Raw genomic sequence first — 15,051 nt, 5'->3', positions numbered from 1 at the left:
GTTTTACATGATAATTATGTTTTTCCATTTCCACGTTTGAACATGATATCACGTTTTACATGATAGTTAACACATTTTAACATAATTTTCACTTTTGTTCATGATACTGTTATCATATGATAATTATCATGTTTGTTCATGATACTATTATGATAATTATCATGTTATATGATAATTATGACTTTTTTTTTTTTACATGTTATCACATTTTTACATAATTACCACGTTTTTACATATTAATCACATTTGTACGTGATAATTGTTTTTTTCAGAGAGTTATTAGGTTTTTATATGATAGTTGTCACCTTTTTACCAAATTATCACGTTTGTACATGATGTTGTACAAACAGGATAATTATCACTTTTGTTCGTGATGCTGTTATCACATTATAATTGTTGATTGTTAATGATACTATTATTACATGATAATTATCATGTTATTACATGATAATTGTTACGTTAATACTGTTGTTACAAGATAATTATCATGTTATTACATGATTATCACGTTTTTACATGGTATCACATTTTTACATGATAATTATCACATCTTCACATATTTAGCACGTTTTTACATGATAATTATGTTTTTAGAGATAGTTATTACGTTTTTACATGATAGTTGTCACGTTTTAACTTATCACATTTTTATATGATGTTGTACAAACACGATAATTATCACGTTTATACACGATATCACATTTTTACATGATAATTATCACGTTTTTACATATTCATCACATTTCTTTGTGATAATTGTTTTTTAATTATTACGTTTGTATATGATAGTTGTGATGTTTTTACATAATTATCATGTTAGTACATTATGTTGTGCAAACATAATTATCACATTTTTACATAATTATCATGTTTTTTCGTAATTATCACATTTTTATATATTTATCACGTTTTTACATGATAGTTGTCACGTTTTAACTTAATTATCACGTTTATATATGATGTTGTACAAACACGATAATTATCACGTTTATACACGATATCCCATTTTTACATGATAATTATCACGTTTTTACATATTCATCACATTTCTTTGTGATAATTGTTTTTTGAGTTATTACGTTTGTATATGATAGTTGTGATGTTTTTACATAATTATCATGTTAGTATATTATGTTGTGCAAACATAATTATCACGTTTTTACATAATTATCATGTTTTTTCGTAATTATCACATTTTTACATATTTATCACGTTTTTACATGATAGTTGTCACGTTTTAACTTAATTATCACATTTATATATGATGTTGTACAAACACGATAATTATCACGTTTATACACGATATCCCATTTTTACATGATAATTATCACGTTTTTACATATTTATCACATTTGTTTGTGATCATTGTTTTTTGAGTTATTACGTTTTTATATGATAGTTGTCATGTTTTTACATATTTATCATGTTAGTACATTATGTTGTGCAAACATAATTATCACGTTTTTACATGATAATTATCATGTTTTTTCATAATTATCACATTTTTACATATTTATCACGTTTTTACATGACAAACTGTATAATTATCACATTTATACACGATATTACATTTTTACATGATAATCATCACATTTTTACATATCACGTTTGTACGTGATAATTATTTTTTCAGTTATTTTTGTGATAGTTCACGTTTTCACATAATTATCATGTTTGTACATCATGTACAAACATAATTATCACGCTTTTACATATCACGTTTATACACGTTATCATTTTACGTAATTATCATGTTTTTACATAATTATCACGTTTGTTGATACTTTTAAGTATTAATACATAATTATGTTTGTTAACAATACTGTTATTACATGATAATCATATATCATGTTTTTTAAGATAGTTATTACGTTTTTATATGATAGTTGTCACTATTTTACATAATTATCATGTTTTACATGATGTTATACAAACATAATTATCACACTTTTACATAACTATCACGTTAATACACAATATCACGTTACTTGATAATTATCATGTTTTTACATGATTATTACGTTTTTACATAGTATTTTCAGATAGCTATTACATTTCTATATAATAGCTGTCACCTTTTTACATAATTATCACGTTTGTACATGATGTTGTACAAACAGGATAATCATCACGTTTATACACGATATTACATTTTTACATGATAATTATCACGTTTTTACATATCACGTTTGTACGTGATAATTGTTTTTTTCAGAGTTATTACATTTTAACATGATGGTTGTCACGTTTTTACATAATGATCATGTTTGTACATGATGTTGTACAAACATAATTATCACGTTTTTACATAACTATCCTGTTCATACAGGATATCACGTTTTTACATGATAATTCTCGTTTTTACGTGATTCTCGTTTTTACATACTGTATTTATCATGTTTATACATGATTGTTTTTTCAGAGTTATTACGTTATATGATAGTTGTCACGTTTTTACATAATTATCACGTTTTTACATGTTGTACAAACATAATTACCATGTTAATACATGATAATTATCACGTTTCTTTTTTTTCAGATATTTATTACATTTTCATATGATAGTTGTCACATTTTTACATAATTATCTCATTTTGACATGATAATTATCACATTTGTACATGATATCACATTTTTACATGATAGTTATCAGATTTTTACATGAAAAACATCACATTTTTACATAATTAGCATTGTTTTTGCATGATACCATCATGTTTTACTGGCCTTTTAAATTTTTTGTGTGTGGCAACAATACAGTACATTGTCGTGTTTGTAATAACAAATTATCATTACAAATAATTGTTATACAATATTATAGGGGATCTGATGGCTATAGTCATTCCAAATAATACAATCAAATATAGTAACAGCAGTACATCAATGTTAAAAAAAAAAACAAAAACAATGTTGACCGTGCTCATGAATGAAGCCATTAATATGCGTTGTGTTCATTTAAAACATTTTTACATTTTTTAATAAAAATATATATTTATATGGATGAACCTACAATTCATTCTCATATAGGCCATCTGCTTTCTTTATGGAAGTCAAATACAAATAGGTTAAGCTATTTCTTGATTTATATTTCAGTATCCATGCCACTCTCAATTAATATTAAACAATGCCGAGACTTGTAAAACATGCTCTCATAAACTTTTGACTCGAAGGGCAGTGTCGGATGGTATGAAATACCTGATTGACATTGAAAAGAAATAAAAGTGTAAACACAGATATTTCTTCTTAATCATTCCCGATGCATCGTTAATGGGGAGATCTTCTCCAAATATAAAAACTAGTTCCAGACAAGAAAAAAATGCCTGAAAATATCACAATATTAGGCCACACCAAGAATTGACAAAGCAGGGCTTCAGGTCAAAATGTCCTGAAAACACTGAAAAACGAGCACAGACAGGCACAAGTTTTAACCACAACACCATCTTTTCTTTCGACCGACCTGCTGTCCGTTTAGACGTCAAACAGTCTACGCCACAGTTCGGATTAAAAAAGTTGACGGGTCATGGAAAGATGCTGGTCTCACGCTGTCAGTCATCGATAAAAAGCTTTCCGGTCAGATGTGCGTGTGATGGTGCGTGAGTCCGGCTGGCGTGTAAGGTGGCGGGGCCGGGTTAGGTTTAATCCCTCGACTCTTCATGTAGGAAATGAACTGGTCGGGGATCTCTGCCAGCACGTCTTTGGCCAGCCGGGCCATGCTTAACACGTGGTTACCTGTACGGTCCATATAATCTCTGAAGGGAACAAACTGAGGAAAAACAACAGACTGTAAACAGTATAAATAGCAAATGCAGAATGTTACGGTTAGGCAAGCTTGTTTTGTATATCGTTTTGCATTCTAGTCATACTACAGTGGGATGAAAAATGACCTTGAACCTTTTGGAATTTCTCACTTTTCTGCATAAAATCGCCATCAAATGTGATCTGATCTTTGTCAAAATCACACAGATGTAAAAACAGTGTCTGCTTTAATTAAAACCACCCAAACATTTATAGTAGGGATGTCAAACGATTAAAAATTTTAATCGAGTTAATCACAGTTTAAAATTAATTAATCGTAATTAATCGCAATTCAAACCATCTCTAAAATATGCCATATTTTTCTATAAATTATCGTTGGAATGGAAAGATAAGACACAAGACCGATATATACATTCAACATACTGTAAATAAGTACTGTATTTGTTTATTATAACAAATCAACACGAGGGCATTAACATTATTAACATTCTGTTAAAGCGATCCATGGATAGAAAGACTTGAAGTTCTTAAAAGATGTTAGTACAAGCTATAGAAATTTTATCTTAAAACCCCTCTTAATGTTTTTGTTTTAATAAAATTTGTAAAATTTACAAACAAAAAATAAACTACTACCTCACCATTGTTGATGTCAATAATTACACAATGCTAATGGATGGTGCTGAAATCAAAATCAAAAATAAAATCAGTCGCACCCAAGTGCCAACAGAGGGCGAAAAAACACAAGTGACAAATGGACATGACTGTGTCATTTTAATCTGTTTGAGCGGGGCATGTGCGTTAATTGCGTCAAATATTTTAACGTGATTAATTAAAAAAATTATTTACCGCCCGTTAACGCGATAATTTTGACAGCCCTAATTTATAGGTTTGCATATTTTAATGAGGATAGCATGCAAACAATGACAGAAGAGGGAAATATAAGTAAGTGAACCCTCTGACTAAGGCAGTACTTCTCAAATAGTGGGGAGAACCCAAGCGTGTCTGCTAAAGACTTACAGAAATCATTGGCACAGTCCAATATCTCTCTGGGGACACATCAACTATAATGTATGTAAAACTATGGCCAAGAATGGTGTTAATGGGAGAACTCCTCGGACGAAGCCACTGCTGACTAAAAAAACATTGTTGCTCGTTTAATGTTTGCAAAAAGGCACATGGACATGCCACAGACGTTTTGGCAAAATATTTTGTGGACTCATGAAACCAAAGTTGAATTGTTTAGGAGTAACACACAGCGTCATGTGTGAAGGGAAAATGGAACAGCTCACCAATATCAACAGTTCATCCCCACAGTGAAGCATGGTGGAGGGAGCATCATGATTTTGGGGTGTTTTGCTACATCAGGGCATGGACAACTTGCAATCATTAATGGAAGAATGAATTCAAAAGTTTATCAAGATGTTTTGCAGGAAAACCTGAGGCAGTTTCTCAGACATTTGAAACTATAAAGAGGATGGATACTGCAACAAGACAATGATCCAAAATACAGAAGTAAATCAACTTCAGAATGGTTTTAGAAGAACAAAATACACCTTCTGCAGTGGTCAAGTCAAAGTCCAGACATGAACCCCATTGAGATGCTGTGGCATGACCTAAAGACAGTGATTCGTGCCAGACATCCCAGGAATCTGACTGAACTACAGCAGTTTTGTAGAGAAGAATGGGCCAAGATTAGTTCTGATCGATGTGCCAGACTGATCTGCAACTACAGGAAGTGTCTGGGTGAAGTTATTGCTGCCAAAGGGGGCCCATAAAATATGAAACGTGATGGTTCACTTACTTATTTTCCCCCTTATGTCATTGTTTCATACTATCCTCATTAAAATATGAAAACCTATAAATGTTTGGGTGGTTTTAGTTAAAACAGACACTGTCATTTGGTTTTATGACAGACTTATGATGCAGCTGTCAAATAAAGTATTACTTTTTGATATCTTTTGGTGTAAATATCTCATAATACAGCTAGTCCAGTGCAGCTTATCTACAGTGCCTTGCAAAAGTATTCGTCCCCCTTGAATCTTGCAACCTTTCGCCACATTTCAGGCTTCAAACATAAAGATATGAAATTGAATTTTTTTGTCAAGAATCAACAACAAGTGGGACACAATCGTGAAGTGGAACAACATTTATTGGATAATTTAAACTTTTTTAACAAATAAAAAACTGAAAAGTGGGGCGTGCAATATTATTCGGCCCCTTTACTTTCAGTGCAGCAAACTCACTCCAGAAGTTCAGTGAGGATCTCTGAATGATCCAATGTTGTCCTAAATGACCGATGATGATAAATAGAATCCACCTGTGTGTAATCAAGTCTCCGTATAAATGCACCTGCTCTGTGATAGTCTCAGGGTTCTGTTTAAAGTGCAGAGAGCATTATGAAAACCAAGGAACACACCAGGCAGGTCCAAGATACTGTTGTGGAGAAGTTTAAATCCGGATTTGGATACAAAAAGATTTCCCAAGCTTTAAACATCTCAAGGAGCACTGTGCAAGCCATCATATTGAAATGGAAGGAGCATCAGACCACTGCAAATCTACCAAGACCCGGCCGTCCTTCCAAACTTTCTTCTCAAACAAGGAGAAAACTGATCAGAGATGCAGCCAAGAGGCCCATGATCACTCTGGATGAACTGCAGAGATCTACAGCTGAGGTGGGAGAGTCTGTCCATAGGACAACAATCAGTCGTACACTGCACAAATCTGGCCTTTATGGAAGAGTGGCAAGAAGAAAGCCATTCCTCAAAGATATCCATAAAAAGTCTCGTTTAAAGTTTGCCACAAGCCACCTGGGAGACACACCAAACATGTGGAAGAAGGTGCTCTGGTCAGATGAAACCAAAATTGGAACTTTTTGGCCACAATGCAAAACGATATGTTTGGCGTAAAAGCAACACAGCTCATCACCCTGAACACACCATCCCCACTGTCAAACATGGTGGTGGCAGCATCATGGTTTGGGCCTGCTTTTCTTCCGCAGGGACAGGGAAGATGGTTAAAATTGACGGGAAGATGGATGCAGCCAAATACAGGAACATTCTGGAAGAAAACCTGTTGGTATCTGCACAAGACCTGAGACTGGGACGGAGATTTATCTTCCAACAGGACAATGATCCAAAACATAAGGCCAAATCTACAATGGAATGGTTCAAAAATAAACGTATCCAGGTGTTAGAATGGCCAAGTCAAAGTCCAGACCTGAATCCAATGGAGAATCTGTGGAAAGAGCTGAAGACTGCTGTTCACAAACACTCTCCATCCAACCTCACTGAGCTCGAGCTGTTTTGCAAGGAAGAATGGGCAAGAATGTCAGTCTGTCGATGTGCAAAACTGATAGAAACATACCCCAAGCGACTTGCAGCTGTAATTGGAGCAAAAGGTGGCGCTACAAAGTATTAACGCAAGGGGGCACGCCCCACTTTTCAGTTTTTTATTTGTTAAAAAAGTTTAAATTATCCAATAAATTTTGTTCCACTTCACGATTGTGTCCCACTTGTTGTTGATTCTTGACAAAAAATGAAAATTTTATATCTTTATGTTTGAAGCCTGAAATGTGGCGAAAGGTTGCAAGGTTCAAGGCTGTGTGTGGTGGTGCAAATGCTATATCTTGTCTGCGTTGGGTACACTACAGGGTGTTAAGAAAAAGATCATCTCCTGTCATTCTTCCCTACGTCGCTTCTCACAATATTTATAGTTGTTGTGGGAGAGATGACAAAGCTTTTGCCAATTAAAAGTACGGCCCAAATGAATGCTTGCATCTACTCCACTCACTTGACACTGCCTCTTATCTCTGTATATAAGTAAAACGTCGCCATTGTAGGCTGTTTGCGGCAATCCGTGAGTGATTCGTACCGCAAATGCGTTAATTGCGATAAATATTTCCACGTGATTAATTAAAAAAATTAATTACCGCCCGTTAACGCGATAAATTTGGCAGCCCTACATTTAACAAAACAAAATAAATGCATTCATTTGGGATGAAATGCATAACTGATGCTACAACAATCTAACGATATACTGGCAAGCGGGGTGGCCGGTGGGGTGGCCAACCAATTTATAGGTTAGTGGCGCCACTGAATTTGGTGGGTGGCGGCTTAGAGTCAGGTGCGCCTTATAGTGTGAAAATTACGGTAATTTTATTGAAATTTGCATCTGATACGGGGCCAAATTCAGGGAGGTTTTGAACCTTCTCTACTTGAGACACCAGCATCCGCCATTGCTGTGGTGTGGATTAAATGTGACTGATAAGAAATAATCCCCATAATGTAGTAGCTAATCAATGTCCTTTTTATATTGACATTGTTGCAGCAGTCAGACCTATTTAATGTACTGCTAAAAATGTTATTCCCTTACCTGGACAATGTCTCTCTCTGCGAGTTTCCCCCGGGAAGAGACTCGAATGTCATCACCGTCCAATTCCACCATCGCTATAAAAACAGGCAATAACTTTAGTGGAAAATATGCGGTAAATAAAGTATTGATACTGCAGCTCACACAACAGCTTTAAGTGTTCTATAGCTGCATATATCTAATAAAAACACCTGTATTATGGCCTTTGACATGTGCAATCATCAGTTCTCCCTCCTACGCAAAACCAGCAATTAACAGCCATTACATTTTATAATTATGCACTCACGCACCAAGGATAGAAATAATACCTTGTGGCAGTTTTCTCACAAAACTGCAATTTGAAATGTGAATTACAACCTCATTTTTCACAAATGCTACAAGACTGTTGCTATGGCTGTTTTTGCCGCATACAATTAAAGGGGTGATTAACATTTATCATCGCAGCATGCTGAAACATGAAAGTCGCTCTACCGTCAAATTCAGCTTGACCCACGCCGACAATGATGATGGACATTGGAAGCTTCGCGCCCTATAGAATAATCAAAGTCAGGCAATTAAAAACATATCCGCATACTTTAAACAACATTTTCTTTTTCCAAGAGAAGACAGCTAGCATAGGGTGACCATATTTTGATTTCCAAAAAAGAGGACACTCAGCCCAGCCTCAAGATACAGTACTTGAATTTTACTCGAAGTTCACTCAAAGATGCCTATATCACTTTAATATATTTAAAGTGTGCCCCCTCACTCTGGATGGAAAAATTCAGTTTGAAAAAAAAAAATTAAATAATGACTTAAAATTTGTTATATATATATTAGGGGTGTCAAACGATTAAAATTTTTAATCGAGTTAATTACAGCTTAAAAATTAATTATTCGTAATTAATGGCAATTCAAACCATCTATAAAATATGCCATATTTTCCTGTAAATTATGGTTGGAATGGAAAGATAAGACACAAAATGGATATATACATTCAACATACGGTACATAAGTACTGTATTTGTTTATTATAACAATAAATCAACAAGATGACATTAACATTATTAAGATTAAGATTGAATTGCGATTAATTGCGATTAATTACGATTAATTACTCTTACCATTATTAAGATTATTAACATTCTGTTAAAGCGATCCATGGATAGAAAGACTTGTAGTTCTTAAAAGACAAGTTATAGAAATTTCATATCAAAACCCCTCTTCATGTTTTCGTTTTAATAAAATTTGTAAAATTTCATTTTACAATTTTATATCATTAAAAAAAAAAAAAATATATATATATATATATATGTGTATTAGGGCTGTCAAACGATTAAAATTTTTAATCGAGTTAATTACAGCTTAAAAATTAATTAATCGTAATTAATCGCAATTTATCGCAATTCAAACCATCTATAAAATATGCAATTTTTTCTGTAAATTACTGTTGGAATGGAAAGATAAGACACAAGATGGATATATACATTCAACATACGGTACATAAGTACTGTATTTGTTTATTATAACAATAAATCAACAAGATGGCATTACCATTATTAAGATTCTGTTAAAGCGATCCAATACTTGTAGTTCTTAAAAGATAAATGTTAGTACAAGTTATAGAAATGTTATATTAAACCCCCTTAATGTTTTCGTTTTAATAAAATTTGTAAAATTTTCAATCAAAAAATAAACGAGTAGCCCGCCATTGTTGATGTCAATAATTACTTACACAATGCTCATGGGTGCTGAAGCCTATAAAATCAGTCGCACCCAAGCGCCAGCAGAGGGCGACAAAACTCCCCAAAACACAACAAGTACAGATTTTACCGTGCTGTCATTTTAATCTGTTTGAGCGGGGCATTTGTGCGTTAATTGCGTCAAATATTTTAACGTGATTAATTTAAAAAATTAATTACCGCCCGTTAACGCGATAATTTTGACAGCCCTAATATATATATATATATATATATATATATATATATATATATATATATATATATATATATATATATATATATATATGTATATTTATATATATGTATATATATATATGTATATATATATATATATATATATATAATGCAGACTCATAGAAATGTTGTCCAGTCAATACACATACACACAGTAGGCTGTGTGCCAACTAAACATTTTTATAAATTACTATCACGACAATTGTCCTTGACAAATTGTTATTCCCATTCAAGTGATATTCTCATTCAATGTTCTAAATTGCACACAAACAATAACCGAAGTAAACTGACAAACTATTCAACCAGCATGTTTCCAAACGTAGCAGTTCAAAACTACGTTTCCCATAATGCCTTGCATGGTTTAGCTTACTGATAGCTAGCTGAGGCAAAAATCAAAGTTTGCTAGAAAAGGCAGCGCAACGATGCGACACCAAATGGGATTTTACAGTCAAAGCTCTGACAGAAGTCAACAGTAGCCATTATTTACGTATTTATCGTTAAAAACTTAACAACTGAGCAGGCGTTGTGGCCAAATCGTCAACCCAGTAGATGGTGGTAATGCCTCTTGATAGGGGTAAACTGCCAACAAAAACAAGAAGAACTACTCCTTCACTCCCCTCTAGTAGGAGCCATGTCAACTGCTGCCACCCAGCAGCCGGAGGAATTTTCTTCAAATTGGTCACGTGAAAAATCATAAAAACCGGACATTTTTATGAATTTATAAAACCCGCCTGGACGACGAGGATACTACGTGGAAGTAGGACTTGTCCGGGCAAAAGAGGACGTTTGGTCACCCTAAGCTAGCACAATGTCAATGTTGCTTAGCATTGTAATATCAAAGCAGTTACTAGTTCAACTATGCATAGTACAGCTACCCTAATGTTCTGTATCACTCTTTAACAAGCTGAATGACCTTCAAATCCTGCAAGGCTTGGACAAAATAGCAAAAAAAAATCCTAGTATGATGTCAAATAAAAAGGTCACAAAAGAAGGTAACCCAGTGGAATTTTTTTTATTGCAAATACGTTAGCTCCCACGTCGTTTTTGCTGAAAAAATGTTTATCTGCACGCAAGAGGTGAAATCAGGTGACATTAATAACTTCTACACTGATAAGCAGCTGCTTACATATTGCCTCGGCATATCAGTGCAATAGTCCATAGGGGAAGCTTTGGTAAGCACTGCGAAAAGCGATAAAATTTGTTGCGTGAGGTTTGGAATGGAAGCTTTTGTGAGCTGGGAGAGGTGGGAAAGGGAGGAGATGCCAATTTCACTGAATAAAGCATTCATCCTCTGTCACTCGCCCAGCCATTCCCAAGCCACACGTCAACTACAAAAAAAAAAAAAAAGGTGGCGGCAAAATAAAACAAGTTCAAACTAGGGCTGTCAAACGATTAAAATTTTTAATCGAGTTAATCACAGCTTGAAAATTAATTAATCGCAATTCAAACCATCTCTATTATATGCCATATTTTTCTGTAAATTACTGTTGGACTGGAAATATAAGACACAAGACGGACATAAACATTCAACATACTCTACATAAGTATTGTATTTGTTTATTATAACAATAAATCCACAAGAGGGCATTAACATTATTGACATTTACAGTGGGGCAAATAAGTATTTAGTCAACCACTAATTGTGCAAGTTCTCCCACTTTAAAATATTAGAGAGGCCTGTAATTGTCAACATGGGTAAACCCAGTGAAAGTGGACCAGAACGGTCAGGAACGCAGTTCCGCTATAAGATTCAGGGCCAGAACGCAGTTCTGGTATAAGATTCAGGGCTGGAATGCTGTTTCAGTATAAGATTTAGGGCCGGAATGCTGTTCTGGTACACGGTGCTTTGATTCGGAAAATATGACGGTAACTTTCAAAACGCTATGTAAAAATAAAAATGCTAAGCTGCCACACATGCATTTCATCTCCAAGAAGAAAACAATCTACCAACATCAGATTTACATACACAAGTGTTAACAACAAGCATAATAAAGTGCTTGTGTAGCGTAATCCGTTCCCACCGATATTTATTATTGATTTTATTCCACGGACGGCATGGAGGTTTCCCCAGCTGCTGCAGTTATCCGAGTCTGACGATGATGAGTCATGTCAGTGTGCGAATGCACTCATTTATCCGTTCAATTGGCTGACATACTGACATGTGATCAGCAGAGATAGTTAGCTCTGACTGGTTCAAATGTGCATGTTGTCTGGAACAGGAAAAAAAAACGTTGTTGAATTGACGCGACAAAAAAAGGGCAACGCAACATAAAATGGATCAAATCTTTGAGAGCAACGAAACAGTTGAGGTGGCTTATTTATCATATTAATTTTATTTGCTCTGATGGGGAGGTTCAGAATATCTTAGCTGTCAATGTGCACTTTGGACTTATATTTGTTCATTTATGTTGGGCTACTTATTCATTTCATTATGATTAAAAAAAAGTCAATGTTTGCGCGATCTTCAAAATATATTCCATTTCACTATGCACAATATAAGTCATTTGTACTTATTTTTCTGAATATATGTTACTTATATCTTTGTTATTAAAAAAAAAAAAAAAAAAAGAAAATGTTTACATTAACTTCAATTTTAATATACATCATATGTTCTTAAGTTGTTAAAATTGATATTTGGCATTTAATATGTAAGGAAATGAGGGAAAATAAAAATTAGGAGATGGAGGTTGGGGTTATTGCCATTTTTGTTAACTTTTACTGCAAATCATTGAAAAAATACAATTTTGAATGGAAATCAATTTTTGTATGAGTTGTAGAAATAACTGTGCTAAAACAGTTTTCTTTCAATTTCAGTAGTTTAAGAGGTTTGAGCCCCTCCCCTCAAAAATGAAAGAAAAAAATTAATAAATCAATAAAATTTCTGTCTCCGTGGCAACCGTCACGTTGGAGAGTTCCGGCAACAAATTCTAGCCACTTTCACCCCTGGGTAAACCTCAACCATGAGAGGCAGAATGTGGGAAAAAAACACCAGAAAATCACATTGTTTGATTTTTAAAGAATTTATTTTCAAATGAGAGTGGAAAATAAGTATTTGGTCAATACCAAAAGTTCATCTCAATACTTTGTCATATACCCTTTGTTGGCAATAACAGAGGCCAAACGTTTTCTGTAACTCTTCACAAGCTTTTCACACATTGTTGCTGGTATTTTGGCCCATTCCTCCATGCAGATCTCCTCTAGAGCAGTGATGTTTTGGGGCTGTCGTTGGGCAACACAGACTTTCAACCAGTGGCGCCTCCAGAAATTTTTCATAGGGGTGGCCAGATGGGGCCACTTAAAATCTTGGGGTGGCCAAAACTAAAAGCCATAATTTCGGGTTTTCATTATATTATTGCAGTAAAAAGGTCAGGGGAAAACTATCAGAAAGACTTAAGGACACGGCTACTGATATACTTTGGTGTATTGTGTAATATTTGATGTTACTAATGATTTAATGTGCATAGTCCATAACTGTCCAGTCAACATTTTGAGTTCTACAACAATTCTGTTTTATTGTGTTATGTATACAGTATATTAAGCATAAGGTGTACATTTAACTTGGGCTGTCAAACGATTAAAATTTTTTATCGAGTTAATCACAGCTTAAAAATTAATCGTAATTAATCGCAATTCAAGCCATCTCTAAAATATGCCAAAATTTTCTGTAAATTATTGTTGGAAAGGAAAGATAAGACAAGACGGATATATACATTCAACATACTGTACATATGTACTGTACTGTATTTGTTTATTATAACAATAAATCTACAAGATGGCATTAACATTATTAACATTCTTTCTGTGAAAGGGATCCACGGATAGAAAGAGTTATAAAAATGTGAGTTTGTATATTGTGACTAAATATTGCCATCTAGTGTATTTGTTGAGCTTTCAGTAAATGATACTGTAGCGACTTAACTGTTCTGCCCAAATGCATGATGGGAAGTGGTGCAACCATTACTGTGTGTGGTGGCTGCAAATGCTATATCTTCTCTGCGTTGGGTACACAACAGGGTATTAAGAAAAAGATCAACTCCTGTCATTCTTCCCCACGTCGCTTCCCACAATATTTATAGTTGCTGTGGGAGAGATGACGATGCTTTTGCCAATTAAAAGCACGGTCTCAATGAATGCTTATATCTACTCCACTCACTTGACACTGCCTCTTATCTCTGTATACAAGTAAAACGGCGCCATTGTAGGCTGTTTGCAGCAATGCGTGTATGAGTCGTACCGCGAATGCGTTAATTGCGATAAATATTTACACGTGATTAATTTTTAAAAATTAATTACCGCCCGTTAAAGCGAAAAATTTGACAGCCCGACATTTAACTAAAGAAAATAAATGCATTCATTTGGGATGAAATGCAAAACTGATGCTACAACAATCTAACGATATACTGGCAAGCAGGGTGGCCAGTGGGGTGGCCAACCAATTTATAGGGGTGGCTGTGGCCACCCCTGGCCACCCCCTGGGGGCGCCACTGCTTTCAACTTCCTCCACAGATTTTCTATTGGGTTGAGATCTGGAGACTAATGATGGGAAGATCGATACCAAAATATCGATATTTCGATCCAGCGCGTTGAGTTTTAGGTATCGATTCCCAAGCAAAAGTATCGATATTTGGAATTAATATACAGTATTATATTGTCTTTTTTTTTGGCTATATTTTTGTGCACACTTTTTGTACTACTTTAGCTACATCTTGTTTGTGAAAAGCAAAGTTCATACCGCATTATATAAAAAAGGTAAAATGACCATAGTGACATATTTAACAGTCAAGTATTGCTGTAACCTAAATGTGAGTCTCCATTTTATTAATTTTTGATACAATGAGGACAAATCAGCCTACATCACATTCCATAGGATAGTCAAGTGAACTACTACCAAGCAAGTTGGATATAAAAAAATATATAATTTATTACTTAACATTTTAAATAGACATATCACCCCTTATTGTATTTCTAATAT

The 15,051-nt window shown here is 34.3% G+C and overlaps 1 protein-coding gene across 3 annotated transcripts in view; it reads right to left on the bottom strand.

Moving 5' to 3' along the window:
- Positions 1-2,544: 2,544 nt before the first annotated feature.
- cpne5b (copine Vb) overlaps positions 2,545-15,051 on the bottom strand; it is a 276,730-nt gene continuing 264,223 nt past the window's right edge. For all 3 annotated transcript variants that reach the window (XM_057845330.1, XM_057845331.1, XM_057845332.1), the window contains 3 exons: positions 8,596-8,653; positions 8,128-8,201; positions 2,545-3,763 (listed from right to left, as the gene is read on the bottom strand). In XM_057845330.1, coding sequence (XP_057701313.1) covers positions 3,572-3,763; positions 8,128-8,201; positions 8,596-8,653 — 324 coding nt within the window. In that variant the 3' untranslated portion in view covers positions 2,545-3,571. The remainder of the gene's footprint in view (positions 3,764-8,127; positions 8,202-8,595; positions 8,654-15,051) is intronic.

The sequence above is a fragment of the Corythoichthys intestinalis genome, chromosome 9 (genome assembly GCF_030265065.1).
Source record: "Corythoichthys intestinalis isolate RoL2023-P3 chromosome 9, ASM3026506v1, whole genome shotgun sequence".
Classification (NCBI taxonomy): Eukaryota; Metazoa; Chordata; class Actinopteri; order Syngnathiformes; family Syngnathidae; genus Corythoichthys; species Corythoichthys intestinalis.
The sequence above is the reverse complement of the archived record's forward strand: the minus strand, read 5'-3'. Positions and strand labels throughout refer to the sequence as shown.